Source organism: Equus przewalskii, chromosome X (genome assembly GCF_037783145.1).
Source record: "Equus przewalskii isolate Varuska chromosome X, EquPr2, whole genome shotgun sequence".
Classification (NCBI taxonomy): domain Eukaryota; kingdom Metazoa; phylum Chordata; class Mammalia; order Perissodactyla; family Equidae; genus Equus; species Equus przewalskii.
Window position 1 is genome coordinate 107,329,115 of NC_091863.1, and position 26,008 is coordinate 107,355,122.

Here is a 26,008-nt window from a genome sequence, read left to right on the forward strand (position 1 = left end):
GAGCTCCTGGCTAGGACCACCACCTAGAATCAAAGGGGACTTCCTGGTCCCTTCCTTGACCTTTTCTCACACTTCTTCGCTGTGTCTCACCTTCTCTTTCTCATACTTATTCGGCTTCTCCTACCCTTGCCCTCAGGTGGGAGTTAAGTTCCCACTCATTAGAAAGAATCAACAGTTTCTGTTGTCCTGACCTGCCATTGGGCACTGTGCCAGGCATCATAAACAACGGCAAGATGGTTATTCCTGAAATTCTTTGGCAGCAGAATGTCCAAAGATCAGCATCAGCACCATTATTGTTTGCGATGTTGTATGTGTAAAAAGCAGACAATAACACTGGGCCTACAATTGACAAAGAGCTGGTGTTAGAATTAGTATTTGTGCCAGACCTTCAGCCATGAGAGCAGGGATCAAATCTGTTTTGTTTTCTACTGTCTCCAGCATCTGGGACAGTAGCTGACATCCAATAGGTACACAAAACCTATTGGGTTGTTAAATAAACGAATGTTGAAGAAGCCCACCTAAGGCCAAGAGTGACCACTGCTTGCTGTAAATCAAGGATTTCCTGATGACAACCTTTGCAACCTGACCCAGCCATGTGGCAGTCCCCAGAGAAGGGAGACAGAGAGCAAGCCTGAGACAACAGCAAAGAAGCTTGCGGAATTATTTCTTTGTACTGTTTGGGCCCACTTCTCTGAGTTGGGAAAAGTAAGAATATCAATCATGCCACTGTACATGACCCATACAAAGGATTTCTATTTGGGCAAAGCATTTTCAGCAAAGTGGAAGTTTGTAAAGAGAGATGGGGGAACTTTTGGGGATACTTTTAGTTTCACAGGCAAGACACCCTAACCCAAGGTTTCTAAGTGGAGGTTATGGATTGGGTGTGAGGTGGGGGGAAGTGGCTTTGACTAGGGCTTAGAGTCAGGATTGATACCCATCCAAAGTTTCATGAACCCCATTGGCACCTGATGGGATGTTTTTATACTGAACAGAAAGAGGAAAAGCATCGCATGGTCACCATATGCGAGGGCTTACAAAAAAGACCCAATGCGTTTTTATTTGAGCATTTATTTTTTTTTTCCAAAGAAATCCATGCAAAGAGAAAGAGAGAGAAAGACATGGTAACCATGTTCTAGAAGCCAAACATAGGAAAATAATTTGACACAGCTTGATTTTTTTCTTTGCAAAAGGACAATCTATACTACCACTAAAATTTACCTTCCTCGTGAAGATACCACTTGATTTTCGAAAACATAACACATGGTTAGTCTTCTACTTAATGGCTGGAGGAAGTATATAAGATAAAAAAATAGAAAAAAATAAGAAGGTGGTTCCCTTTATAGAGGAAGACCACAGGGTGCTGAAGGGCAGCACGTGAGCTGGGCACTAGGAAGTCAGTGCACCAGGAAGAAAAAGCACACCACATAGATTGCCAAGCTGGTTAGAACCTTCAGTGGGGAATGGCCATTCCCGAGGTTGTGAGAGGCGACTATCTCATTGTCCTTCTGATTCACATGTTGGTTGCTTCCAGGAGCATCATCCACGTCCAGATCATAAGCCAGTTCTGCCAAAAGAAAAGAAGAATTTTAAATACAGGATTACCAACAGCATCAGGTGTATACTATTCATGGCTCAAGAACTTGTCTGGACTGCTGGGATGCCCCAGCTTTGATCTCTTCCTTTCGTCGAAAGGAAGGCTGTCAGAAGTGGGAAGGAGATAGGCGTACATGCGCGCGGGGCCCACCAGAGGAAGGAGATGGCTAGAGGTCCTCCTTCCAGAGATCACACCAGTGGGGAGCAAGCTGGCTGCTCCCCTTCCCCCTTTGTTCCCACTCTGACCCCAGGGTACACATTGGCCCTTTGCAATACCTCTTCCCTGGCAAGACTGTGCTTGAAGGTCATTTTCACCAGATCTCACTGGTATCAAAATGTAAGGCGCTGTGTGGGTGACTATACATATGTCCTTGTGTGTATGTGTGTTAGTGGGGGGGGGATGTTGTACTCCCACTGTACCTTTCCTGGGCCCTGCACCCCATAGAGATTTTCTCCTGGGAACCTTGTTTTAATTAGAGTTGAGGACAGGGCAGTTTGCCATTGAAAGTTGTTTTATTTTTCCAAAAAGCTTTTCTTTTTTTCTATATGGTCTTTTCACCGTCCCTAAAAACAATATACAATATACAATAAAGTAAAATCGATCTAACACATAGGATTTAAACTGATACCAAACAAATTAAGACTAAGGAGAGGCTAATGGGTAAGGGTCTTCCTTCTTTGACTGCCTACCGTTTATGAGACGTTTATGATTCTGAAAAGAAATTGGGATGTTGGGGTTGGCCTAATGCAAAAGTTTCCCAGAAGGCAAATCTAAGTAAATAGTGGTTTGTCAGGAAATTCAAGATGGCTGGCCCTGGCCTACGACTCAGTTTCTTTCTGATTTGCTTCTCCTGATTTAGAGCTCAAATCTACTCCCTTGGCTTTTTTAGACTCAGTCACAAATGTTTCTATTTCAATAGCTGTGAGGGTGATGTGATGTGAGCGACCTCACCAGCCAACTGTCCTGTGGCCAATGGAGCAGGAAAGATCCCTTGAGGACACTGAGATGCATAGCAACAGGCACAGAGGAAATGATTGGGATTCTACAGGGGGAAGGAAGGAAGAGGAAGGAAGAGCTCCTCTTACAGGGGATGAAACACTCAGTGAGTCACAGGAAGAAAGTGTGAGGACTTAGCTGGTCCAGGATGCATGCAGAGCAGGGCCCAGGCCCAGAGCTTCTCTGAGGCTGGCACTGGTCAGAGCAGGCAGCAAGGTCAAGGCGATCAAAGCCAGGGGATCTGATTACACAGACTGCAATACTACTTTCCAAAAGGGCTACTGCAGTTTATAACGCCATCGGCAATGATGTGAGGACCAAATTTACTGTGCCTCAATCAAAAAAAGATATTGTAGTCAGTATAAGATGATATCTCAAAGTTTCTTTAATTTGCATATATTTAATTACTACTACAGATCAACTTTTTCTATGTTATAGTTTACTAATTATATTTCTCAATGCATAACAGTTCATGTCCCTTGCCTTTTTACCTAATGGGTATTGATATTTTTCCTTTTTAATTTGAATATATGTTTTATTGAATCCTTGGCGTATCCTATTTGATACAAATAATTTTTCTGTTTTGTTATTAACTATAATTATTTTTCATTGCTGTACCAAGAAATGATGCCTTAACTTTTAATATGTATGAATCTGACTACATTTTGCTCCTCTACAGCTGAGAATATTTTTCTTCTCGAGTGCCGATACTAATTCAAATCAAATTTTCCAGGGAACCCTGTTACCCAGGGAAAAGTGACTCAGCAGCCTAGAATCTAGATTCCCTCTCCCTGCAAAATAAATACATATAAAGAAAATAAAAAGAGAAAAAGAACAAAGAGCCATGCAGACCTCTTTTTCTGAAAGGGGAACTATGCAGCGCGCACAGAGAAGGCCGAGGTCAGCTGTCAGTCAGTAAGGAGAGCACAGGCTTGAGGCACGATCGGATTTCACCCAAGTTGAGAACACATATGGCTCTATCTGTTGAAAGCCCAGCCTTGAGTCTCACGGCAACGTCTCAACTTAAATGAACAGGGGTATTTTTAGGGTTGACCTGAATGAGAGCACTCTCAGCATCGCTTTCAGATTCCTTTTCTGGATAGTCCTCTTGCCCCACATCAATATGAAACAACATCTATGAATGTTACCACTCAGCTCCTACACTATCTTGCTCCTCAAATAATCCATGAACACGAAACAGTTTCGTCCACTATAGCTGTTATAGTCAACTCAGCAGTTAGGTTAAATCTAGTAGTTTCTAATCTTTTTTTGCCACCAAAGACCTCTTTTGTTATTTCTATCTCTTGGACCCTCTGTTTTGAAATTATAAAAACGACCACCAATTATGGAGTCCTCATTGTGCGCCAGGCACTGTGCTAAGCTATTTGTATACACTATCTCATTTAATTTAACCTTCTCAACAATGTTATGAGGAAAGTATTATCATTCCCATTCTACTGATGAAGAAGCTCAAGCTCAGGTTACTTTTTTCGCCCATATTGACACAGCTGCTAAGTGGCAGAGGTGCTATTTGAACAGGGGTCTGACTCTGAACCTTAAATGAAGCTATACCATCTATTGAAAAGTTTTGTATACAAAATAGACTGCGGTGATTAAGGAGTAATGGATTCCTTCTTGAAAAAACCCTCAATTAGTGAAATATATATTGCCAAAGAGAACTTCCAAAAAGCATGAGAAAAGTCAGTGTTTCCATATAAAACTGATCACAGACTTGATTAAGAACGCTTGTTAAGCTTTGTTAAATGTTAAAAAGAGCTCTGGGTTCGGGGACTCAGAATGGGAATTATATCAGTTCTACTTCCTTGAAAAAATCAGCAATGATGGCCAGGGCCATTACACACCCCTGGCACAAAGCTGGGCCAAGTCTTCTACCTCCAAAGAGCCCCCAGCAACATTCAGAACAAGACCTTTCTGTGCTTCCTAAGCTGTGGCTACAGGTTTCCTGAGTCTCCCCATCCAGCAACAGCAAATGTTTATCACCCAATCCCAGGGCCAGGCTCCTGGGGCTTACATTGATGGGAATCACAGCAAAGACACAGTCTGGGCCTGGGCCACCATGGTGGAGATTAGAAATGAAAGGGACACTTTTGCAGGACAAGGAAGGATTATGGGAGATAGAGGAAATAGTGAAACTGGCTCAACAAAAGGTTGACATAAGGGAAGCTGGCTCAACACAAGGTTGACATAAGGGAAGCCATATTGTAGAGAAGAAACCATATTGTAACTTCGAATGACTTCTGATTAACTAACCCAGACATGCTTTGTAGATTTTATGGCCCCTCCCAGCCATAAATTGATAACTTTGTTCTTTTGAGTGCCTTAGGAATGTGATGACCCCTGGGCAGAGAGTTTATGCTGATAGCCATCATCAATAAAAACTGAAAGATCAGTGTATAGGGCATGGCTCTGGTCTCTGATGTATATCCAGTAACAAAAGATTATCAGGAACTAAGACCAGATGTATGCCCCCAGCTGGAGATCAGATGGAGGCCCCACTGGGATTAGTTCTATTTGTCAGAGACTGTCAAAATTTGGGTTGTCTATACTTCTTTATCCTTCTGGTCGGATACTGGATTATAAAATGTGCCTTTAGATGTTGTTCGAAAACTGTTGAGCAAGGTACAAAAATTCTAATAATGCAAAATCTCAACCTGAAACTGGAACAAGAGAATATTTCCAAATGAGTGCTAAACAGTTTCATTCCTCTAACCCAGATCTATACCCCAATTCAGTGGAAGTAGCTAGACTGGTCGTCAACCTGAATCCCTCAAGAATGGGGAATGACCAAAGAATAGGGAGTATTGAAACCAGCAAATAGTTAGCCATTGACGATTAAGTAGCTAGGAACTAAAAGGATTTTTTCCTCTTTGTAATTACTGATTATAGCTTTTAGTTGTTCCCCCACCCATTGTTTTCTGTGCTGTTTAGGCAATATGCTATCTGACTCCCACTAGGTTCCTCCTATAGATAATGTCTCCCTAGAGCCTGGATCACCATGGTAATGGGTATTTGAGCTGTTTTTCAGGAATTAGAAGCCCTTGTCCATGTTAGGCTGGTTGAGACCACCAACCCATCAACTGGGCCCATGCAGATGTCCAATAAGTGACCTTTTGACATCAAGACACTAAAAATTAGACCCTCAGATCATGCGAATGCTGCCATTTTGTGAACATGCATCCTATGAAGAGACATGAACTCTGACTACGCTTGCGCAGATCATCGATTACCTCACTTCTCCTCACCTCCAATCACCTATCTCCACATTTCAAACCACCTTGCCCTCTACCCCATAAATATCCCTGAGTCCCTATTTTTGGGGAAGGAGATTTGAGACTCATTCTCTCGCTTCCTCACTTGGCTGCCTTATAATTAAACGCTCTCTGTGCTACTCTGCTGCAATCTCGTCATCTTGGTGTTTGGCTTTCCGGGTGATGGGCGAACCCGGATTCAGTAACAATAGGGTTTGGGTGAAAGATAAATAGGGACACTCCAGGACAGGGGAAATATAATCCAATTTAATTCAACAAACTTAACAGTAGCCTATTATGTCCCAAGCATTGAGCTACAAGACTTAGTGCCTGCCTTCAGGACTCCCACACTCTAGCAAGGAAAACAGACCAATAGACAACCAACTAGATATTTGGCAGAAAGTAGAAAGGGCTCAGCAAAATACCATGAAGATAGAAGGGAAAGAGAAAAATTCCAAATAGAAGGATCTGGGAAGACATCTTGGAACAATTGGGAGATAATCTACACCATGAAGGATGGGTAGAACTATGGCAGGGCTGAATGAAATGGTTATTCATTTTAGGTAGAGGGTTTGGCTTGAGCAAAACCATCAATATTAGAGGATGTAGGTAGGATATATGCAGCAGGAGCAAGCAGTTTCTATGGTGGGAGGGAACACAGAGTGTATATTGTTGTGGGGTGTGTGTCTGTGTGTGTGTGTGTGTTTGCGTGGTGGGTGACAGAAGGCAAGGCAAGAAGGACAAGTAAGGGCTAACTCATGGCAGATTGAGAATGCGAAGACTTGATTCAGTGGGCAGTAGAGAGCCACTGAAGGTTTTTAAGCAAACCACACAATCTGATTTGTGTTTTTTAGAAAGATCACTGCTAACAGTTTGGAGGACAGCCCTAAGTGGGAGAGACTTGTCAGAAATCTTGTCTTGGAAAAAACAAGAAGCCTGTGGGAACAGTATCTGGGGATCAGCCATAGCAAATATAAATTTTTTAAAAAACCTACAAAGAAGCTAAATCTACACAAAACTGAAACTTTCTCATTTTGCTACAAATGAGATGTATTATGGGAATTACCACAAACCATTCTCTTTTAAATCATTCATATTTTTATATTTATCAATGATTTTCCAGAACATATCTTTGTATTAGGTATATATTGTAAAATGCACATAAATTGTCTCTATCTTGCAGTTGATTGTCAATGAGAACATTTTGGGCCAGGAAGGACATTTTCATGCTAAACCAAAAATCTGTTTCTATTTATAATCAGTTTACCTATGCCTGGAGGGTAGACCCAACAATCTGTACTAATTACACACTCAGCTCTGACTCTCATTTTGCCCTTAGGTCTTTTGTGATGCAGATTAGATGATCCCTTTAAAATAACTGTCAGTCATTAAGGTCTGCATGTTGTGTTGAAAAGTTTTTCTTACAGGATTGAAACAAAACAATAACCCACTACTGGGAAAAAATATTTGCAAGTCATACATCCGACAAAGGCTTAATATCCATAATATATAAAGAACTCACACAACTCAACAACAAAAAATGGGAACAGACCATTTTCTCCAAAGAAGATATACGGACGGCCAATAGGCACACGAAAAGATGTTCATCATCGCTGATCTTCAGGGAAATGCAATTCAAAACTACACTAAGATATCACCTTATACCCATTAGAATGACAAAAATAACTAAAACTAATAGTAACAAATGTTGGAGAGGTTGTGGAGAAAAAGGAAACCTCATACACTGCTGGTGGGAATGCAAACTGGTGCAGCCACTATGGAAAACAGTATGGAGATCCCTCAAAAAATTAAAAATAGAAATACCATACGACTCAGCTATCCCACTACTGGGTTTCTATCCAAAGAGCTTGAAGTCAGCAATTCCAAAAGTCCCATGCACCCCTATGTTCATTGCAGCATTATCTACAATAGCCAAGATGTGGAAGCAACCTAACTACCCATCAATAAATGATTGGATAAGGAAGATGTGGTATATATATACAATGGAATACTACTCAGCCATAAAAAAGAACAAAATTGTCCCGTTTGCAACAACATGGATCGACCTTGAGGGAATTATGTTAAGTGAAATAAGCCAGATAGAGAAGGACAATCTTTGTATGACTCCACTCATATGAGGAATTTTAAAATGTAGACAAAGAGAGCAGATTAGTGGCTACCAGAGGAAACGTGGGGTGGGGGGTGGGCACAAAGGGTGAAGGGGTGCACCTACAACACGACTGACAAACAATAAGGTACAACTGAAATTTCACAAGATTGTAACCTATCATTAACTCAATAAAAATTTTTTAAAAAAGTTTTTCTTCGTTCGGCAAGCACTCAGGGGGGTGCCCTGCACCCTTCCTTATTCAGAGTCTCCTAGTCAAGTACCTAAGGAGGCTGTACCATCCTGGTAGTCTGGAGCCCTGGGTTCCAGGCCTGGCTCAGCCACTGACTTACTATTTCACCTTTGGCAAGTCATTTCCCTCTCTTTGGGGCCTCAGTCACCCCATTTGCTAAATCAGGGCGGGGGACTAGATGTACCCTAAGCTTCCTTCTAGTTTTGTTTCTCACTGATTCCAAGCCTCCTGGGGCCCAGGGAGGGACATAGTCTACTGCAGGCTGCAACCATTCCTCTACCCACAGCAGCCAAGGTGGGGTCAATCAGTTGCTTCTCTTGGGATGTGTTTTTCTGGTGATCTTCATCAGCTACCAAATTCTGACTCCTTTTTCTTCTTTTTTTTTTTTATTGAGTTAATGATAGGTTACAATCTTGTGAAATTTCAGTTATACATTAATGTTTGTCAGTCACGTTGTAGGTGCACCACTTCACCCTTTGTGCCCACCCCCCACCCCACCTTTCCCCTGGCATCCACTAAACTGTTCTTAGTCCATAATTTTAAATTCCTCATATGAGTGGAGTCATACACAGATCATCCGTCTCTCGCTGGCTCATTTCACTTAACATAATTCCCTCAAGGTCCATCCATGTTATTGCAAATGGAATGATTTTGTTCTGTTTTGCAGCTGAGTAGTATTCCATTGTATATATCTACCACATCTTCTTTATCCATTCGTCTGTTGATGGGCACTTAGGTTGCTTCCATGTCTTGGCTATTGTAAACAATGCTGCAATAAACACTGGGGTGCATAGGACTTTTGGGATTGCTGACTTCAAGCTCTTTGGATAAATACCCAGTAGTGGGATGGCTGGATCGTATGGTAGTTCTATTTTTAATTTTTTGAGGAATTCCTTTTTCTTCTTGAGCTGTTCTAATCCTGGATAAGAGACCCTGGCAAAAAATAAATCCATGCTCGATTGTTTTTGTTTTCTTTAAACCCTGGCAACAATAACTTCCACTGAAGCCAGTACTTACAAAGTTTTGGGGGAGACGTTGCTAGATTTGGGGTGCATCAAGCAGGCATGCACAAGCGGCCAAGGAAGATCTGTCAGTCATTGAGACAAGCCTTTGGGCCCTTACAAACCCACTGGGGTCTTGAGCATATAAGCAGCAGCAAACGTTTGCCCTCTGATGGCATGGGCATCAAGGAGGGCAACACATTACTATAGGGGTCTTACCCACAGCAGCAGACAGACTTCACAGGACAGCCTGAAAGAAGTGCTGCCATCAAAATACCAGGGGAGAGAATGCTGTTGTTGAGCCAAGCATGGGGGTTTCTTCCTTGCCAGGCTTGCACCAGCAGATGGCTTCAATCCGGCCTTAATATAGCAACAGAGCAGTACTGCTATCCCTGTGTTTTGCATTTGCTGTGTACAGTTGGCCCCCAAGACATGAATATGTGAAACCTTCAGTACATTGCTTGGCAGACCCCAGAGGCTGAAATTGGGGAAATCTCTGGAGAAATCACATTCACTGCACTACTGCTCACTCTCCTGCCCATTCCCACAGAAGCCCTTGGGCTCTGCCATTTGCTTCTGAATCCCAAACAGATCTTGGTTTCCTTGTTCTCCCCTGAATACAACCCTCCTTCCTGCCACATCAATCCCTCCTTCCTTTGTGAACTTTCAGGTGTGAAATGACTACTTGGACTTGAAAGCAGAAGAAAATGACTTTGCTAATGACCTTTGGGTCTCTGGAAGTCTACATTTTCTTCTTCATAGATCAGAAGAGGGGGAACTGGCACACTTGAGGCCTCTAGTTTTTAATTGGTCTAATGGGACTCCTTTTAGAATGGGCCCATTTCACAACGTGCCTTCTGGACAAACAAGTGAGCTGCCAATTTTGCTAAATTACTGTAAAATCTGGGAATAATCCAATGGCCTCTCCTGGAAGAGGGCTGGAGCAATGAGAAGCCCACTTCATTTCCTACAGCTAATTCCAGCTTGCAAACATCCTCATAATTGATGTTGAAATCCCTATGATGCGATGTTGAAAGAATACAATGGGTTTTCCTATTAGTATAGGCATGGAGTCTCTTATTATAGGCCTCTGTCTCTCAATCTGGGGTATGGGTATCTTCAGGTCACACTGCACTGGGCTGTGCGTACACGAAGCCATAGCAAGCTTCTTCCTAGGGATTTAGGGGGAAAAGCACACTATTTTATACTAAATCATGCAAGGCTGTATGATGGTGTAGAAACGTACCATCTGCAAACTCATTTAAGACTTTATAAAATATTTCATGTTTACTAGGACCTTCAGGTTATGTCCTAGCTCCTCAGGAGCATGTGTTCACTCTCACTCTTCACTGATGTATGGGGTACTTAAGTGGAAAGATCTGGAAAGCACTGTTAGGACATTTGTACCACCTGGGCTTTGTAAACTACCAAGTTGAACACTAACTCACAAATTCCTGATTAATGAGTTAAGGTAGCCTTTTCTATGACAATTTCCTTGTCAAGAGGGGAACACCACAGTAAATGCCCTTGACTAGGTTCAGACTGTTTAGTTTTCTAATACAAAATGGTTTCTGGTGGTTTCAACTAATAACTATGTTACTATTGCATTCAGCTATTAAAAAAGGAACAAACAAAAATATCACTTAATCCCTTTAGAAAATAAATCATTTCACTGTAGAATCTTATTATAATATGGGCTACTACTATACTGATTTAGGTATAGCATGAGTCAAGTCACATTCCCAGAAGCAGAACAACTCCATCCTGGAAACCTTGACAGTATAAGGGGGTGGTGTGGGTACTGGCCCTCCTCTGCCAGGCCCAGATTTATCACCACCTGCCACAGAAGGGTCACAACTATTACTCTCTTGCTGCAGATCCTTCTTACCCGAGGCTGCCTAACAGCTGCACAGGAATCACAGCTCATCAAAGCCTTTACTTCCCACCGGAGCAATTACTTCCTATGGGAAGTAACGGACCTGAGAGGCAGTGGAATAGGAGGAGCTGGTGACAGAGACACTGTTCAGCTAGGGTCAGGGAGAAGATGAAGAGAATAACCTTAGAGAAGGCAAGGGAAGAGCACATGTTAAAGAGGGGAGGGTTAGCTTGGTGTGGAATGTTATAGAGAGGTCAAGAAAAGCAAGGGCTGAGGAGAAGCTACTGCACGTGTGAACTAGAAGGTTACGGGAGATTTTTGAGAGAAGTTTCAGTAGGGTGGTTGGGTCAAAAACCAGATAGTACTCAGTTGAAGAGAGAGTCGGAGCTGATGTGGATTCACTGAATGTGATTAGTCTTTAGAGAAGTTTGGGAGGAAGTGAGATGAAGCACTGTCACGCTGACTGTGCCTGAGTTATTGTGGCAGTGCTGTCAGTGTCACAACACCTAACTAGTCTGTACAACCAAGCTTTGTTAGAAGGTGCCTCCAGAGTTCCAAGTCAAGACAGCTTTTGAAAATGCTATATTCTTGTTATCTTTGCTGCGCTAACAACCTGTAATAGACACTCAGATACTCGTATACCAATGTTTATAGCAGATTATTCACAATAGCCAAAAGGTGGAAGCAACCTAAGTGTCCATCAATAGATGAACGGATAAACAAAATGTGGTATAGACGTACCATGGAATATTACTCAGCCATAAAAAGGAATGAAGTTCTGATGCATGCTACAACACGGATGAACCTTGAAAACACGATGCTAAGTGAAAGAAGCCAGCCACAAAAGACCCCATAGTATATGATTCCATTTATATGAAATATAAGTAAGCAGAATAGGCAAATCTATGGAGATAGAAAGTAGAGTAATTATTAGCAGGGGCTGGAGGCAGGGGGGATGGAGAATTATTGTTTAATGGCTACAGAGTTTCTATTTAGGGTGCTGAGAAAGTTTTAGAAATAGTGATAATGGTTACATAACATTGTGAATGTAGTTAATGCCACTGAACTGTACACTTAAAAATGGTTAAAATGGCAAATTTTATGTTATATGTATTTTACCACGATTGCAAAAAACTATAGAAACCAAAAGATAATGGCATCTGGGGCACATCCTAGTTCCTAAGGGGAGTATACTGCTACTTTGCTGCTTTCCTTTGTACTGGGGTGAGTGTGTGTGAACGTACGTGATGCCAAAACATCCACACCCAAATGGTACTCCTTCAGTGCTTTGAAAGTCAAGTCAAGTTGTCCAAAAGAATGAAAATGAATGGATATTTAAGCACTACCCTAGAATTGCAGATATGGCTCTTCTATTGGGAATGGAGGAAGAGGGCAATTTTTGTCAAGGATTTTAATCTGACTATTTTAAGAGAAATTTTTCTACAACTCAGGAAACTTACATTTACTTTTGTGACTCACACAAATGATGCTAAGCTGAAACCACGTTTAAAAAAAATCAAAGAATACACTCTGTCCTCATTAGTTAAAAAAATTTAATGGTTTAGATTCACAGAGCTCTGTTTATAATATAAATTTCAGGCATGATGCAGCTATAGAGGTATGCATCATTGGGCTTTGGGGATGTAAAAAGAAAACATAGAATGTCACTTATTGTAGCCAAATTTAATTGCTGGTGAGGGATCAGAAGAGTGAGGGAGTGGTCTTATGGTCCCTCGCAGCCCAGGCTCCAAGACACTGAATGAAAAGCTCTTTGATAACATTTGGGACAGGGTTTTAGATATACTTGGATGGGAAAACCCAAAGTCTGGTAATCTTCCATTTTTAATCAGCCATGATGGTCCTTAGAAAAAATGTACCTGAGAAATAAAATGCTTGCACTGTCGTGGCAATGCCCAACAGCAAGGAAAATTACGAGTACAATAGCCAATGAGTCGAAATGGTTCAAGTCTCTGAACACAGTCAGCCTGGCTGTTGGAACACTGCAGACCAGAAATCAACAGCAGGCAGGTGTCCTCATAAATGCAAGATGAAAAGCCTCCCTACGTTGTTCCATCTATATTTGTTTCCTAAAAACTCGCCAACTGTGAAATGTCTCCCTCATCATTAATGGGATTTGGGGAATTGAGACTATTTCCCCTCAATTTACTTGGAAGAACATATTGTCATCCTGGCTCCATCCTCCCACCTTCCCGTCTTCGGATCTGGACTGTCAGTAAGTCCTCATTCTCACATTCTCACAGGCACCATTTCTCTGTCTTTGGATGCTGACCATTTCTCCTCTTTCCTTCAGCCTCTCTCTCCCTTCCCACTCCCCCCACAATCCTCAATGCCCCAGCTAGATAAGATACCCATTCCTCTCCAGTGGCTCATTGCTGTCCAGGAAGAAGGAATGTTCTATCCTGTGACAGCAGGAATGAGACAACACTCTTTTCCTAAATCGCGTGTCAAATCACATTTCTCTCTTTAAAATCCTTTGATGGCTCCCTGATGTATGTGGGATAAAGCCCTAATTCCTTAACCTGGCATTCACAAGCTTCTCCATCTCGTCTTGTCTTGCCTTCCAGTTTCAATTGTCCATGTATTTCTCCAAGTACCATATACTGTAGTCATACCATTCCATTTATCATTTGCTGAAAATGGCAAGTACTTTGAAGTTCCCATGTCTTTTTTCACGCTGCTCCCTCAACCTGGGATGGTCTCTCTCTCCCTCTCTCTCTCTTTCCCTTAGGCCTAAACTTACAGAATAACTCTTCCAGGAAGCCTTCCTTTCTCACCCCAGCCAAAATTAATCACTTCCCTCTCTGACCAATAATTGAATTGTACTTCTATTATAGCACTAATTTCAATCTGCCTTATAATAGAGTTAGTCATTTCAGTGTTCCTCTCCTCAGCTAGACTACAAGCCTCATCAAAGTAAGAAATGAGTCTTATTCCTCTCTGTAGCTCCCACACGGTACTTGGCTAGTACAGACGCTTAGAAGCATGCCTGTTGACTAAATGAATGCATGCATGAATCAATGGCTGCACAAATGAACACACACCTCCAGTCCACTGAGAGTGTGCAGGTGAGTTACCTCCTTAGTAGACGCCCTTCCCAGGGAGTCCATCCTCCTTAACTGATGATTCCCCAGGGGAAGGAGTCCCGCTGAGCTCTGATGAAGATAAGCCAAAGGCAGGGCCAATGGTCGGGTAGCTCAGAAAGCAAATGGCAGGGCTCAAACCCTGACCTCTAGATTCCAAAGCCCTTCTGACAATAGCCAGTTCTCGTTACTCACAGTATCAGTTCACAGAACTCAGTGTGGATGGAGTCTACAAAGATTATTTTCTTACTCCCTTTTGCTGCCTGGAACCTGATGCCTTGCGATGTACACAGCTGACACATGCCGGCATTCTGTGTGCCACGCTGGGACGGAAACAGGTTTGTTGGTGAGTGGTTTCCATTTATTTCTCACTTCGAACCTCCGTGATTGGGTTCCCGTACCTTTGACCCCTGCCTTTGCCTCACAGTCTACCCACCCCTGGGCTACATCCTGCCCTTTCCATCGCCACTGATTCCCAAATGCAGGGGCTGCTAGTGATTGAAATTTCAGTGCCTGTCTCTGTGATATCAAAATATAGCTTCGTTAATGAAGTTCTTTGCTTGGCTGTAATAGTACAAAGCAATAAGACTTCAATCCTGTGGTAACACATGCCGGCACCCCTTTCCCCTTGCAGAGGTCTGTGGGATGACTGCCAGGAAAATACAATTATGTGTTGGCACAGGAATAAATACAATTCCTTAACCTAAAAGTTCTGTGTTTTCATTTCCCCCTTTTTCCATTTCTCTATTCACTTCTTGTTTTCTTTCCATTGCTCTTTAAACTCATTTCCTGTGTCCAATTATTCTTTTCTCTTCTGTCTAGTCGTTGCTCTACTAAACATCCTCTCCTGTCTCCACAGTTCTCTTTTCCATATCCTTAGGCAAAGGGCAAGGTTGGAATCCTCTGATGGATTTTGAATCTTAAAGATGCTTTTCAGTTCCTCCCTACTTTGATTTAAACCTCCCACCTGGTTCCATTTGTTTTAGAAGAGGTTCTAGTATCTCCTTCCTTAATCTTCCACCAGTGTTTTCATTCCCTTACTGTTTACTTCTCAGCATCATTTCTGCTTCTCAGCTCGGATTCCCGCATTTGCCCCTCTAGCTCCGCAGACCCCTTTCTCTGGCACTGCCTGATCCCCTGCACCAGCCCACACCCCCTTTCTTATTTCCTTTCACTCCTTCTCCATCTCAGATTCTTCTTGGTCCATAGCCATGCCATTTTAGTTATTGCTGTTTCATGGCCTTGTCTTTCTCCTAAGGGGAAAATGATTTGGACCTAAAAGAAATAAAGAACTTTGTAATAATTAGTGCAATCTGAAAATTGCATCTGCTGCCCCTAGGCAGTAAGATCTATCTCTAGAGGTGGTTGATGAGAGTTTGGACAGCCATTTGGTAGAGATATTGGTGAAAGGATTTAAGCATAGAACGAGGGGGTGAAGGTAAATAGCTTCTGATGACCCTTCCAACCCTGAGATTCTAGGATTTCATTCAGGTCTTTAGAGGTCTCGTGGCAGGGATGAAGGGTGAAGGCACAGGGTTCAAGTGACCTTTGCATTCCTGCTTTTGACACAGACACTGTCTGGAGAGGAATCTAAAGAGACTGCTTTGGATTCTCTCTCAAAGAAAGGGATCAGTGTGTTTTGGAGACCATGACTAGCTTAGAATGGAGGGCTTTATGTTTGCCAAGGAGTTATCAACCAAGACCTAATTTTAAAGAAGTAACTACTTAATCCACCTATGGTAGGGAGAAAGAACCGCATAATCTGTCCAGCTTACTAAGGCAGGGGCTAAGTCTCAGAAACAATGTGAATAATTATCAGGCAATATGAAATGTGTGTATATGGTATGAAATGGTCATGAGGACACTGCCTATACGGAAGGTGGAGCAACCTACTCAGAAATTGTTTACATTGAGTTTTTTTCCTACCAATAGGAAACAATTAGCAGTGATCAGCAGATGATGGACATCTTGCTCAATGCAGCCACATAATGGTATCACTCAGGATCCAGAGGAAGAAAGGAAGAGGCATCAGATGGAGAAAATTCATTTTGGGGACATGATCAGGACATAAGCTGGAAGGACCGAAGGGGAAGGCAACTGAGGAGAAAAAGCTGGATGATCCTCATACAAATAGCTCTGCGGGCATGAGAACAAAGTAGGCAAGCCCAAAGGAGGCCAGGAAAGGTAAAAAGATGCCAAGTGGCCCAAACTCACAGCTACGAAGATGTAAAAGGGGAAAAGAAAAATTCCACTATGAAGAGTGGCAGCCAGGTCACTGAGGAGGAGTATTAAAAAGTAGCAGGAAGAAATTGAACCACAATAAAAAGAAGATGCAATTGGCAAGAAATGAACACTTTAATTAAGTAGAGTCAAGGACAGGCCCAGCTCCTTATAGTAAGAAGAGGCAGGAGTTTTCCATATTGTTTTGACCTGTCTACAGAATACATCAAATGCGCCTGTTAACCAAGACAAATACATCTTGTTATTGGCCAAGTCAAATTAAGAAAGGAAATGGCTGAGAAGAACAAGGCATCATGTTATGCACCTAACAGAGGTATCAGGAAATGAATGATGAGATTTCAGAGTGAAAATGCCTTGCACAGCCAATAAAGAGGCTATGTTTAAACACATTAAAATGCAATCAACCATAAGAAAAACAGATAAAAACTGGGGCCTTATAGCCTGGCACCCTAAACCTAAACTCTGGAAATATATGCTAAAAAAATAATAATAAACAACTCTTTTGCAATTATGCAAAGGAAGACAGAGAATAGGGTGGCAATATTCATTGCTTGGTAAAAAGCAAATCAAACACATAAAGTAGTTTTTGATATTGCAAGAGAGTGGAAAGGATCAGGATGTGACATCAGTAATGTGTGCTTCCTTTCATTTTATTTCATGGGACTTTTCCCAACCAATTAGGAAGAAGAGATGAGACTGGAAAGTTTCTCTTGGAATCATAGCTTGCCCCAAACTAAATTCCAATGGATTCTTGTTTTGTTTTTCATTTAAAACAACTTTACTAAGGTACAATTTATATATCATAAATTCACCTATTTTAAATAAATTTCACGTGTAATTCAATGATTTTTAGTAAATTTAGCGAGGTGTGCAACCATCATCGTAATTCAATTTTAGAACATTTTCATCAGCCCAATACTCAATAAGATCCCTCACGCCAGTTTACAGTTAACCCCTCAATGGACCCTTTTTAGTTTTTCATCTTAAGCTCCCTGCAGAATCCAATACTGTTGGCCACTCTCTGTCTTGAAACGTGGTGTCACCCTTATCTTCTGGCACAGCTTCCTCCTGGATCCCTCTACCTCTCGGATGGTTCTCAGATTCCTTTGCAGGCTGTCTTTCTTTAGATGAGTGTTCTCTCATTTCTTCCTTGGCCCTCCACTCTACTCACTTTATGAGTCTTCCCGAACGCTCTCATCTGTGCCCCAGGTTTTATCTATCATTGAGGATTCCCAGATCTATCTCTGGCTTAGACACATCTCTGAAGATTTAACTGCTCCCTGGCCATTTTATACCTGGATGTCCCTCAAGCAACACAGACACAACAGACCACAAACAACGCAGCATTTCTTCTGCCTTGACTGCTCCCCCTCCTGTACCTCCCTGCCCACCCCTCCCATCCCTCCCCTTCCCACCTCCACCCCCGACCTCCCACCCCATTTCAGTGAACGTCTCTAGGAGCCATCCAGTTGCCCAAGCCAGAAACCTGCAAGTTGCCCTAGATTCTCCTCGTTTTTCATGATCTAGGTCTAATTATTACATCTTGTAAAGTGTTTCCTTAAGATTTTGTGAATTCCCTTCTCCTTTCCATTGTCATTGCTTGCTACTGCTACTGCTAAGATCACGTTCTCATCATCTCTTGTCCTCATGCAAACCATCCTCCACACAGTTGATAGAGTCCTTTTATTTTGTTAATTTTTTAACTACTCAACACATGAATACATTCTTGAAGCTAAAGATGCAAACAATACCTGAGTATACAGGGTAAAAAGAGAAAGCACCCTCTCCAACTTTCCCCCTCCTACAACTCCCCAGGAGTGATTACTGGTAAATGCATTTTCTATGCATATGCATATGCTACAATGTGTTGGAAATCTTTACATGTTAATACACATAGAACTGTCTCTTTCCTTTTTATAATTGCAAGAAATTCCATAGTATGAATATAACACAATTAGCCATTTCCTCACTGATAGGCATTTAGTTTGTTTCTAATTTCTCCCCAGTGCAAACAATGCTGCGCAAACACCCTCTCACAAACTCCTTAGAATACATAGTGTATTTCTCTAAGGTATATTCCTAGAATAACCCTGGCAGGTGGGAACGGAGGCTGCATGGGAGATAAGTTGCAGGACAGTAGAACAGGTGGGAAAGATGAGTTGGAGAAGATTTTGAGAGAAAGATTAATGTGCTTTTTCTTCAAAAGATAATATAGAGGACAACAAGGAAATAGGATGATATTAAGAATCTTTGGGAAAAAAATCACTTTATAATGTTATCACCCTAATGCAACAGCTATTTAAAAAAAAAACAAACCAAACATTCATTTAAAACAAACTATGCATTTGCAAGCTATGACAAATCTGGCTAGGCATAACTGTCATAGAAGACGACCTGGGACTCCCACTCACACCCTGCTGAATATGATTTGGCAATAGAGTGTTTCATCAAGAAAACCAGTATTACACTAAACTACATAAATTGGAATGGAGAGCAAATCCTCGTACATAAGCTATCACTACGGTCCTTGGTTGTACCCATTTTACTATTGTATTTCATTTTTATTTTCACAATTTTGGGAGGATTTGAGAACGCTTCTCAGAGAAGAGAATCCAAATTGTTAAGGGGGTGGAAAATAGGTCTCTTGAGGAAGTGCTAAAGGAAATATAATTGTCTGGTGACCTTTGAGTCATGTCCCAAAGTGGTGACATTTTGGTCCTGAGACACATTTGGCTGAGAGTTTTGAATGTCACTAATAAGTTCATTGCTCAGCCTGCAAATCTACAATTGCCTAAGCAGCAAGCAACAACGTAAAGGGAAAATAAAAATGAGCAAACTGCAATTAGGTATGCAATGTCACCAGAGAAAGCAATTTACTAAAGGTATTACCACGATTAAAGATGCATTCTCTTTAAATAGAAAGAGTTTTCTTCAATCGATGGGTCCCAATCAGTTCTCCCTATGTCATGCAGAATTCCAGTTGGACAGCAATTTCTGTTGTCTTTTTAATTTCTCTGCCAAGAGATTTGAGGAAGTAAGTCGAGCTTCTCCAGTCACTATAATTTCCTCACAAATGGAAGAAGTATTAACAGCGGGCGACAGAGACAGATTACAGCTTAGGTCACCCAGGGGAGAAATCTGAAGCCCCCTTTGGACTAACAACAAGGTAAGTAATCCTCAAATCTTTCTCCCTTAGTACTAAGCCTAAGACCAAGTTTAGGAGGCCTCCTTTTCAACTTGATTTTTTTTTGGTTTCCCGTTTCTCATGCTCCAGCCAGGCCGGCAGCATTGAGAGGCTGTGGGGCCCTGAACGCAGACAGGCAACGTTCTTCACCTACCGCTCTCTTTCAGCCGTCTTTACCTCATGACTTGTTTTTGGCTTTCCTCTATAGCTTCTTTCCCTAAAACTTCTTTTACCCCTTGCCATCTCCAGAGTACCTTTTTAGGGGGGAAACTGGGTTTCAATTTGATACAATTGTCAACTGTATCAAATTCAACATCCTTATCTTTGCTACCATGAGCCTGAGTCCTTCTGAAACTTTTTTTTTGTTTTTTTGAGGAAGATTAGCCCTGAGCTAACTGCTGCCAATCCTCCTCTTTTTGCTAAGGAAGACTGGCCCAGAGCTAACATCTGTGCCCATCTTCCTCTACTTTATATGTGGGACGCCTACCACAGCATGGTGTGCCAAGCGGTGCCATGTGTGCACCAGGGATCCGAACCGGCGAACCCCAGGTCGCTGAGAAGCGGAATGTGCGCACTTAACTGCTGCAACACTGGGCCGGTCCCTGAAACATTTTGATGTAAATCTGTTATCATGAATAACCTCTTGAGTGGATGAATTGTGGATGTGGCAGCCACAGGGGAATGGAAGGATTTATGTTATGCATGGTTAGTACACTTTAATTAATTAATTAAACACTTGTTGGGTGCTAGGAACATTTATTGCTGTACTGGGAACCAGGCAGGCCAGACGCTGCAGATACAGGATAAGACACTGAGCCTGCCCTCAAGGAGCTCTCCATCTAGCAGGAGATGGACAGTTGGTATAGGTGTCAGGCGCGGCAGCAATGAACATGAATTGGGCACCTGTTGTTTACCAGCCACTTGCCAGGTGCCGTGGTGGATACAGACATGCGGAAACCTCAGTTGTTGGCCTCAAGGAGCTCTGTATCCTGTCAGGAAGATGAGATGAGTACAAAAATAACTGTATCCAAGTTAGAAAGTGATAAGTGCCACAAGAGAGGCACGAACCAAGTGCTATGGAGATTCTGAGCAGGGACAGAGCCTGGTGAAGATTCTGAGAAGGGAAACCTGGGGAAGCCTGATCCACAGACGTTTGCTGCTCTGCCTGGAAGCAGAGAAGTTTTATTATTTAGCACCAAAGTTGTGTTCCTTCTCAAGTGAGATCAGATATCTAAATACGATTTGTAAACCTTCTCGTGCTCCACAAGCGGGTTACTTTTTGTTCTTTGAGAAAACCATGAATGTTAGACCTTTCTCTGGAGAAACATTGCTCTTGAACCTAAGTAAATCTCTCATGCTTCCACACGACTTCCATTTCCCTTTTTAGGTTTTTGTGTCCATTCTCTCTCTCTCTCTCATCTTTGTTGCTTGATGATCCAAACTGTTCAGGGAAGGGTCTTGGGCTTTGGTCTTAGTCACTGACTGATGGGAAACCCAAGTCAATAACCCAGGGCCAGATGTGCAGAAGGCGTGGCCGGCTGGCCATGCCCTCTCACCCGCAGGTCCGCTCTGGCTGCACTCAGGGCCTCTGCAGTGTGCCGCCGCCTCGCTGGTGTTCGGTGTATCTGAGCACAGGCACGGTGGGGTGCAGCTGCTCTTCAAATGAAACCCTAAACCCTTTCAAACACTCGGCAATCTTTCTCCTTTCTCAGCCTGCGAGGCTCTGAAGACTTCCCTCTGTACATTTTTCCAGCATGATGTGAGATGCCAGTTAGTCAAGAGAGATTTAGGGGAATGTCTTTTAAATATAGAATCCTTTAAAAAGGAGTTCCCTTTCCCCTGGAGTTTTGGCCATTAACTACCTGTCAGTTTATTTGCACATTTTATGAACTGAAGAGCAAATGCATTCCCACTTAAAAGCAGATGAACTTGGATGGGTTACTTTTCCCGTCCCGATTATCGAAATGAAGACAATTCAGGCAAAGAGGTCAGATGCAATGAGATACGGGAGTGACAGAGTCTGCGTCTCATATTCTCATTCCTGCTTACCGAAAGAAAAGTAAATTTTCCTCAACAGTGTAGGACACATCTTCCTGAGGAAGTAAAGACATCTACTACCTTCCAAAGAGTTTCTGACTGAGAGGCGCTGTGCTAGCCATGATCACCCTCCAACTTCCTTCACAAACTTGCCCCCATTTGCCTATTTAAAAATATCAACTCACCTAGGGTAAGAAGCACATCTGTACTGTAGTTATGGGAAGGTTTTATCTAGTAGATTGGTAATCAGAGGCTATCAGCTTGAATTACTGAAATTAGCAAGGCTAATGCCATGTCACTATTCAAAACAGTGCCAATTTGGAATTTCTTAATGGCCTCAGGAGAGGGAGTCTTTATACATCCTACAATCTGTCTTCATTCTTACCTAAATTCCTTCTCATAGATGTTATGAATGGCCTGTTTTGTAGCCAACACAAACTCTGTCCAGTAAAATAATGTAAGGAACTCAGAATGAAAAGAGATTAGCTGTTCCTGGCTCCTGTTATTTTAAAGCAGAAATAACTTTGGCTTCTACTGATTCATAGACAAAGCTTGAAATGCAAAGCATGCTCAACTCTAGATTCAGCATGAAAAGGACCTTAAAATATGCCCAAGTGCAAGTAATGGACTTATTAAAGGGAAGAAAAGAGGCACTTTTCACACACTCCCAAGCCCTTTAGTCCTGTCATATCAGTAATCTTGCTTAAGAATTTCATTCTATTTACATTTCTTCTCCCTTTAAATATCCTCAGGACTCATATGGCATCAAATATTGAAGCTTGTAAGACATTAATTTCTTTATGTTAATTACAGGGAAGGCATGTAAAGTGCACAAGTGATAGAACTCGGAGCACTTGCAACCATTTGAATAGGAATTAAAAATCAGTTCTGTAGTTTTAATTGAACACTTGATAATTTATCAACACAGATATTCTGGGAAGCAAACTTCAAGTATCTTCTTTGGACTATTTTTTGGCATTGTTCCAGAACAAGTGCATTTTCCATTAGGAGATTTTGTTTATATTTCATGACAAAAGCATGAACTGCAGCATTTGGGTAATTATGAAAATGTTTATAAAATCAAATAACATGGAAGGCTTTCAAGCCACAGTACATAAAGCACATAGCTCTTAAATATACACATGAACACGCACACATAGATGTTTTCTGTTTCAACTTTAAGAGAACTCAAAAGAATAAAAATAGTGCCTGAAAAGCTTTTGGGTATCTTGGAATATTTCTGTGAAATCAAAAAGGCAAAGGAGTCATGAGAACCTTTCCAAGGAGCATTAAAGTAAGGAGACAGCTTGGTTTAGTACCCCTCAGAGGTAGTAGGTTCTACTCTTGATTTTCCCCAATATTAAGAATAAATTACTTAATGTCTATGCCTCAGTCTCTAACTGTGATATAGTTAATGGAGTAAAGTAGGACTTAGATGGAATTTGCATGGGCAGGTCCATTCTGATTAGACACTAGTCTGTTTCCACAGGATTACTTAGAAGTGGGGCTCACTTCCATAGAACCATCATGGAAATGTTAGGCTCTAGAAGAGCAGTGTGAGAGACTGCGTATCCCAGGTTCCTAACCCTCATTCTCCCAGGTCCATACCAACTAGCTATGTGACCACAGTCCTTTAAATCTGAGCTTTTGTTTGCTAATCTGCAAAAGAGGGACAATACCACTGCCTTCACAGGATTGTAGAGGGAATTGAGATAATACATATGTCCCAGATCACGGACCAAAGAGAGGATCTACTCTCTACCCTGCTACCAGTCCATCAGCTTCTTAGGAAAGATGGATCCACAAAAGTGATAGGGATCTGCACCCACTAAGAAATCTGATAAGCCCATCATTGTTAGGCTTCTATCCGGAACAAAACTGAGAAGAAGACAAATGTATCTTTGCTTTCCTCTTAATCTCATTTGCATTGTAGTCCTTCCTTATTCTCTCAAGAGATTTGTTGACTTCATGCAGTCTTGTAGCTGATTGGGGCAACCTTCTTGGGCTGGCACTGCTCAATCAGTATCCAATTCTCTCAACATGTCCCTCTCCCTCATCAAAATGTAACAGTCTCAAACCCATTTCTGCAGGGCCCTGTGTTTTAATGAAGTGGATGGTCATGAGCAAATCAGAAAATCTTATCCCGTACCGGATTCATACTGTGTACGCTCAAGGAGTACAAAATAGATCAGAGAGGGAGGTAGTGTGGTGTAGTGATAAAAGTCCTGGACTGGGAGCCAGAAAACATAGCTGTCGATATTGGCTCTACTACACACCAACTCTGATTTTGGGCAAGTTACATAACTTATCTGAGCCATAGTTTCCTCACCTAAAACAGGGTTGCCGTGAGGATATGTGAAAGCATTTAGCATGGTGTCTGGCACATAGTAGGTGCTCAATAAACGCAAGCATTCCATGAAAAGGCGAACAGGGAAGAGGGATTCCCGACCACCCCCAGGCCCTCAAGATGTAAAAGGCCTTTCAAAGTCAGATGGACTTCAATTGTGCATGCCCATGGGCCAAAGCTACAGGGAACTTTAATTCTTGTATAGATTTTAATCTCTCTAAAGTAACAATTTACAAATTCTTTTTCCTCTCAAGGATTCTTTTGGCAGAACCAATACAAATATGCTAGTAACACAAACCACAAGAAGAATGGAAGATGAACAATCAATATAACCACGATGAAAATATCAGGCAGATGCTCTTCTTTCAACTGGTTCAAAGTTGCTAAGTCTTCACGCTGGTGTCTCCTTTTTAAACAAATATGTTGCTGCAGATGGTTTATATCCTTCCACTAAACTGTGGGATTTCACATGTATGGTAGGTGCTAGGCAAAGATGCAGAAACTGTCACTTCTTTAATACCCCAGGATAGTACAGTCAGGCTTTTCCAACATCCAGTGCCCTGTGCTCTTCCCAGCTCCACCCCATGCTCCACTCCTGACCTCCACAGTAGCCTTGCAGGAATGGATAAAAGCATACCTTGGGAGAATTGTCACATCTCTGCTCAAAAGTCACCAGTGCTTCCCCACTGTTCACAGGATTATGTCCAAACTCTTTAGTTCTTTTGTATCTTCCTTCTCCCTAGCGAGCAGGTACTGTCATAAACAGCCTCTTTATCCTCATTGTGCCTAACACTGTGTTAGGCGTGAAGAAGGTACTCAGACAAAATTTGTGAGCTCAGCTGAAATAACTGGCTGAATTGAATTCTCTCTCTTTGAGCTCCTTCTCTTCATTCCTCCTGTCTTCTCAAGTTAATGGAGACAGGGAAGTTTCCTGTGCCATCAAGAAAGGCCTCCACACTGACACTATCTGCATACAATTAACAAGGGAGAAACTTGGGAAACTTCGAAGGTTGCCACTAACAATGTTTAAATGGGCCACCCGTAAGAGACTTTTGTAACTATGGAGCCCTTAAAAGATTTATGCTTTTTGGTAGAATTGAGCCATGAAAAAATTTGAAACGAAAAGGAAAAAGAATTCCTGAGATGCCTTAGAGCAGAATAGGGAGAATTTGAGGGAGAGACAAACCTGAATGCAAATCCGAGCTCTACCTCTTGCCAGCAGTAAGACTTTGAGCAAGTCACTTCACTTCTTTTAGCCCCAGTTTTGTCATCACTGAAGTGAGATAATTACCTCCACTACAAGGCTGCCGAGAGCATTAAATGAGAGCATTTATGTAAAGTTCCTCACATAAGGCTTGGTATTTAGTAGGATCTCAATAAATATTTGTCAATCAAAAGTGAAAGAAAGAGTAATTTTTTCCAACAAAGCAGTCACGCTCAGAACTAGACTGACCATAGAGCTTCCTTTTAAGCACAATTCAGCTTTACATATAGAGCCTGCCAGGCTCCATCATGATACTCCCCCAATGTACACTGCTGGCCCAGCAGATCCCTCTGCAGATTGCTGTGGATTTGGATGACACCATATCTTCTAGCAAGACGGCTGGACCATTTGTCTAGAGTGCGGGTGCTGGCAGAGGGAGAGATGGATTCAGATGTGTGGCTCAAGAACTATCCTCTACCGCCAGACTCCAGCAGGGTGGTCCTCCTCTGGAGAGGACACATGAGGCCCGACCTCTATGCAGGCACTTCCGTTCATAGCACAGGGCACTAGGGCTTGTTTTCACTTTTCAGTTTTTAATTAAAAAGACGCTACCCACATGGTGGTGATATGGAAATCAAATGTATGCTGGCACCACTACTTGCCTTTTCACCCTTCCAAAATCTTTAGCTGTACCACAGCTAAGCCTGGGAAATCTACTACGACCAAATAGAGTATCAAATTGAATATAACATACATACATGCTGCAGGTGCCCTATGCAATAAAATACTCACTAATTG

At 42.0% G+C, this 26,008-nt stretch overlaps 1 protein-coding gene across 2 annotated transcripts in view; it reads right to left on the bottom strand.

Moving 5' to 3' along the window:
• Nucleotides 1-1,052: 1,052 nt before the first annotated feature.
• The window catches only part of GPC3 (glypican 3), a 402,731-nt gene continuing 377,775 nt past the window's right edge, over nt 1,053-26,008 (bottom strand). For both annotated transcript variants that reach the window (XM_070606588.1, XM_070606589.1), the window contains one exon: nt 1,053-1,564. In XM_070606588.1, coding sequence (XP_070462689.1) covers nt 1,395-1,564 — 170 coding nt within the window. In that variant the 3' untranslated portion in view covers nt 1,053-1,394. The remainder of the gene's footprint in view (nt 1,565-26,008) is intronic.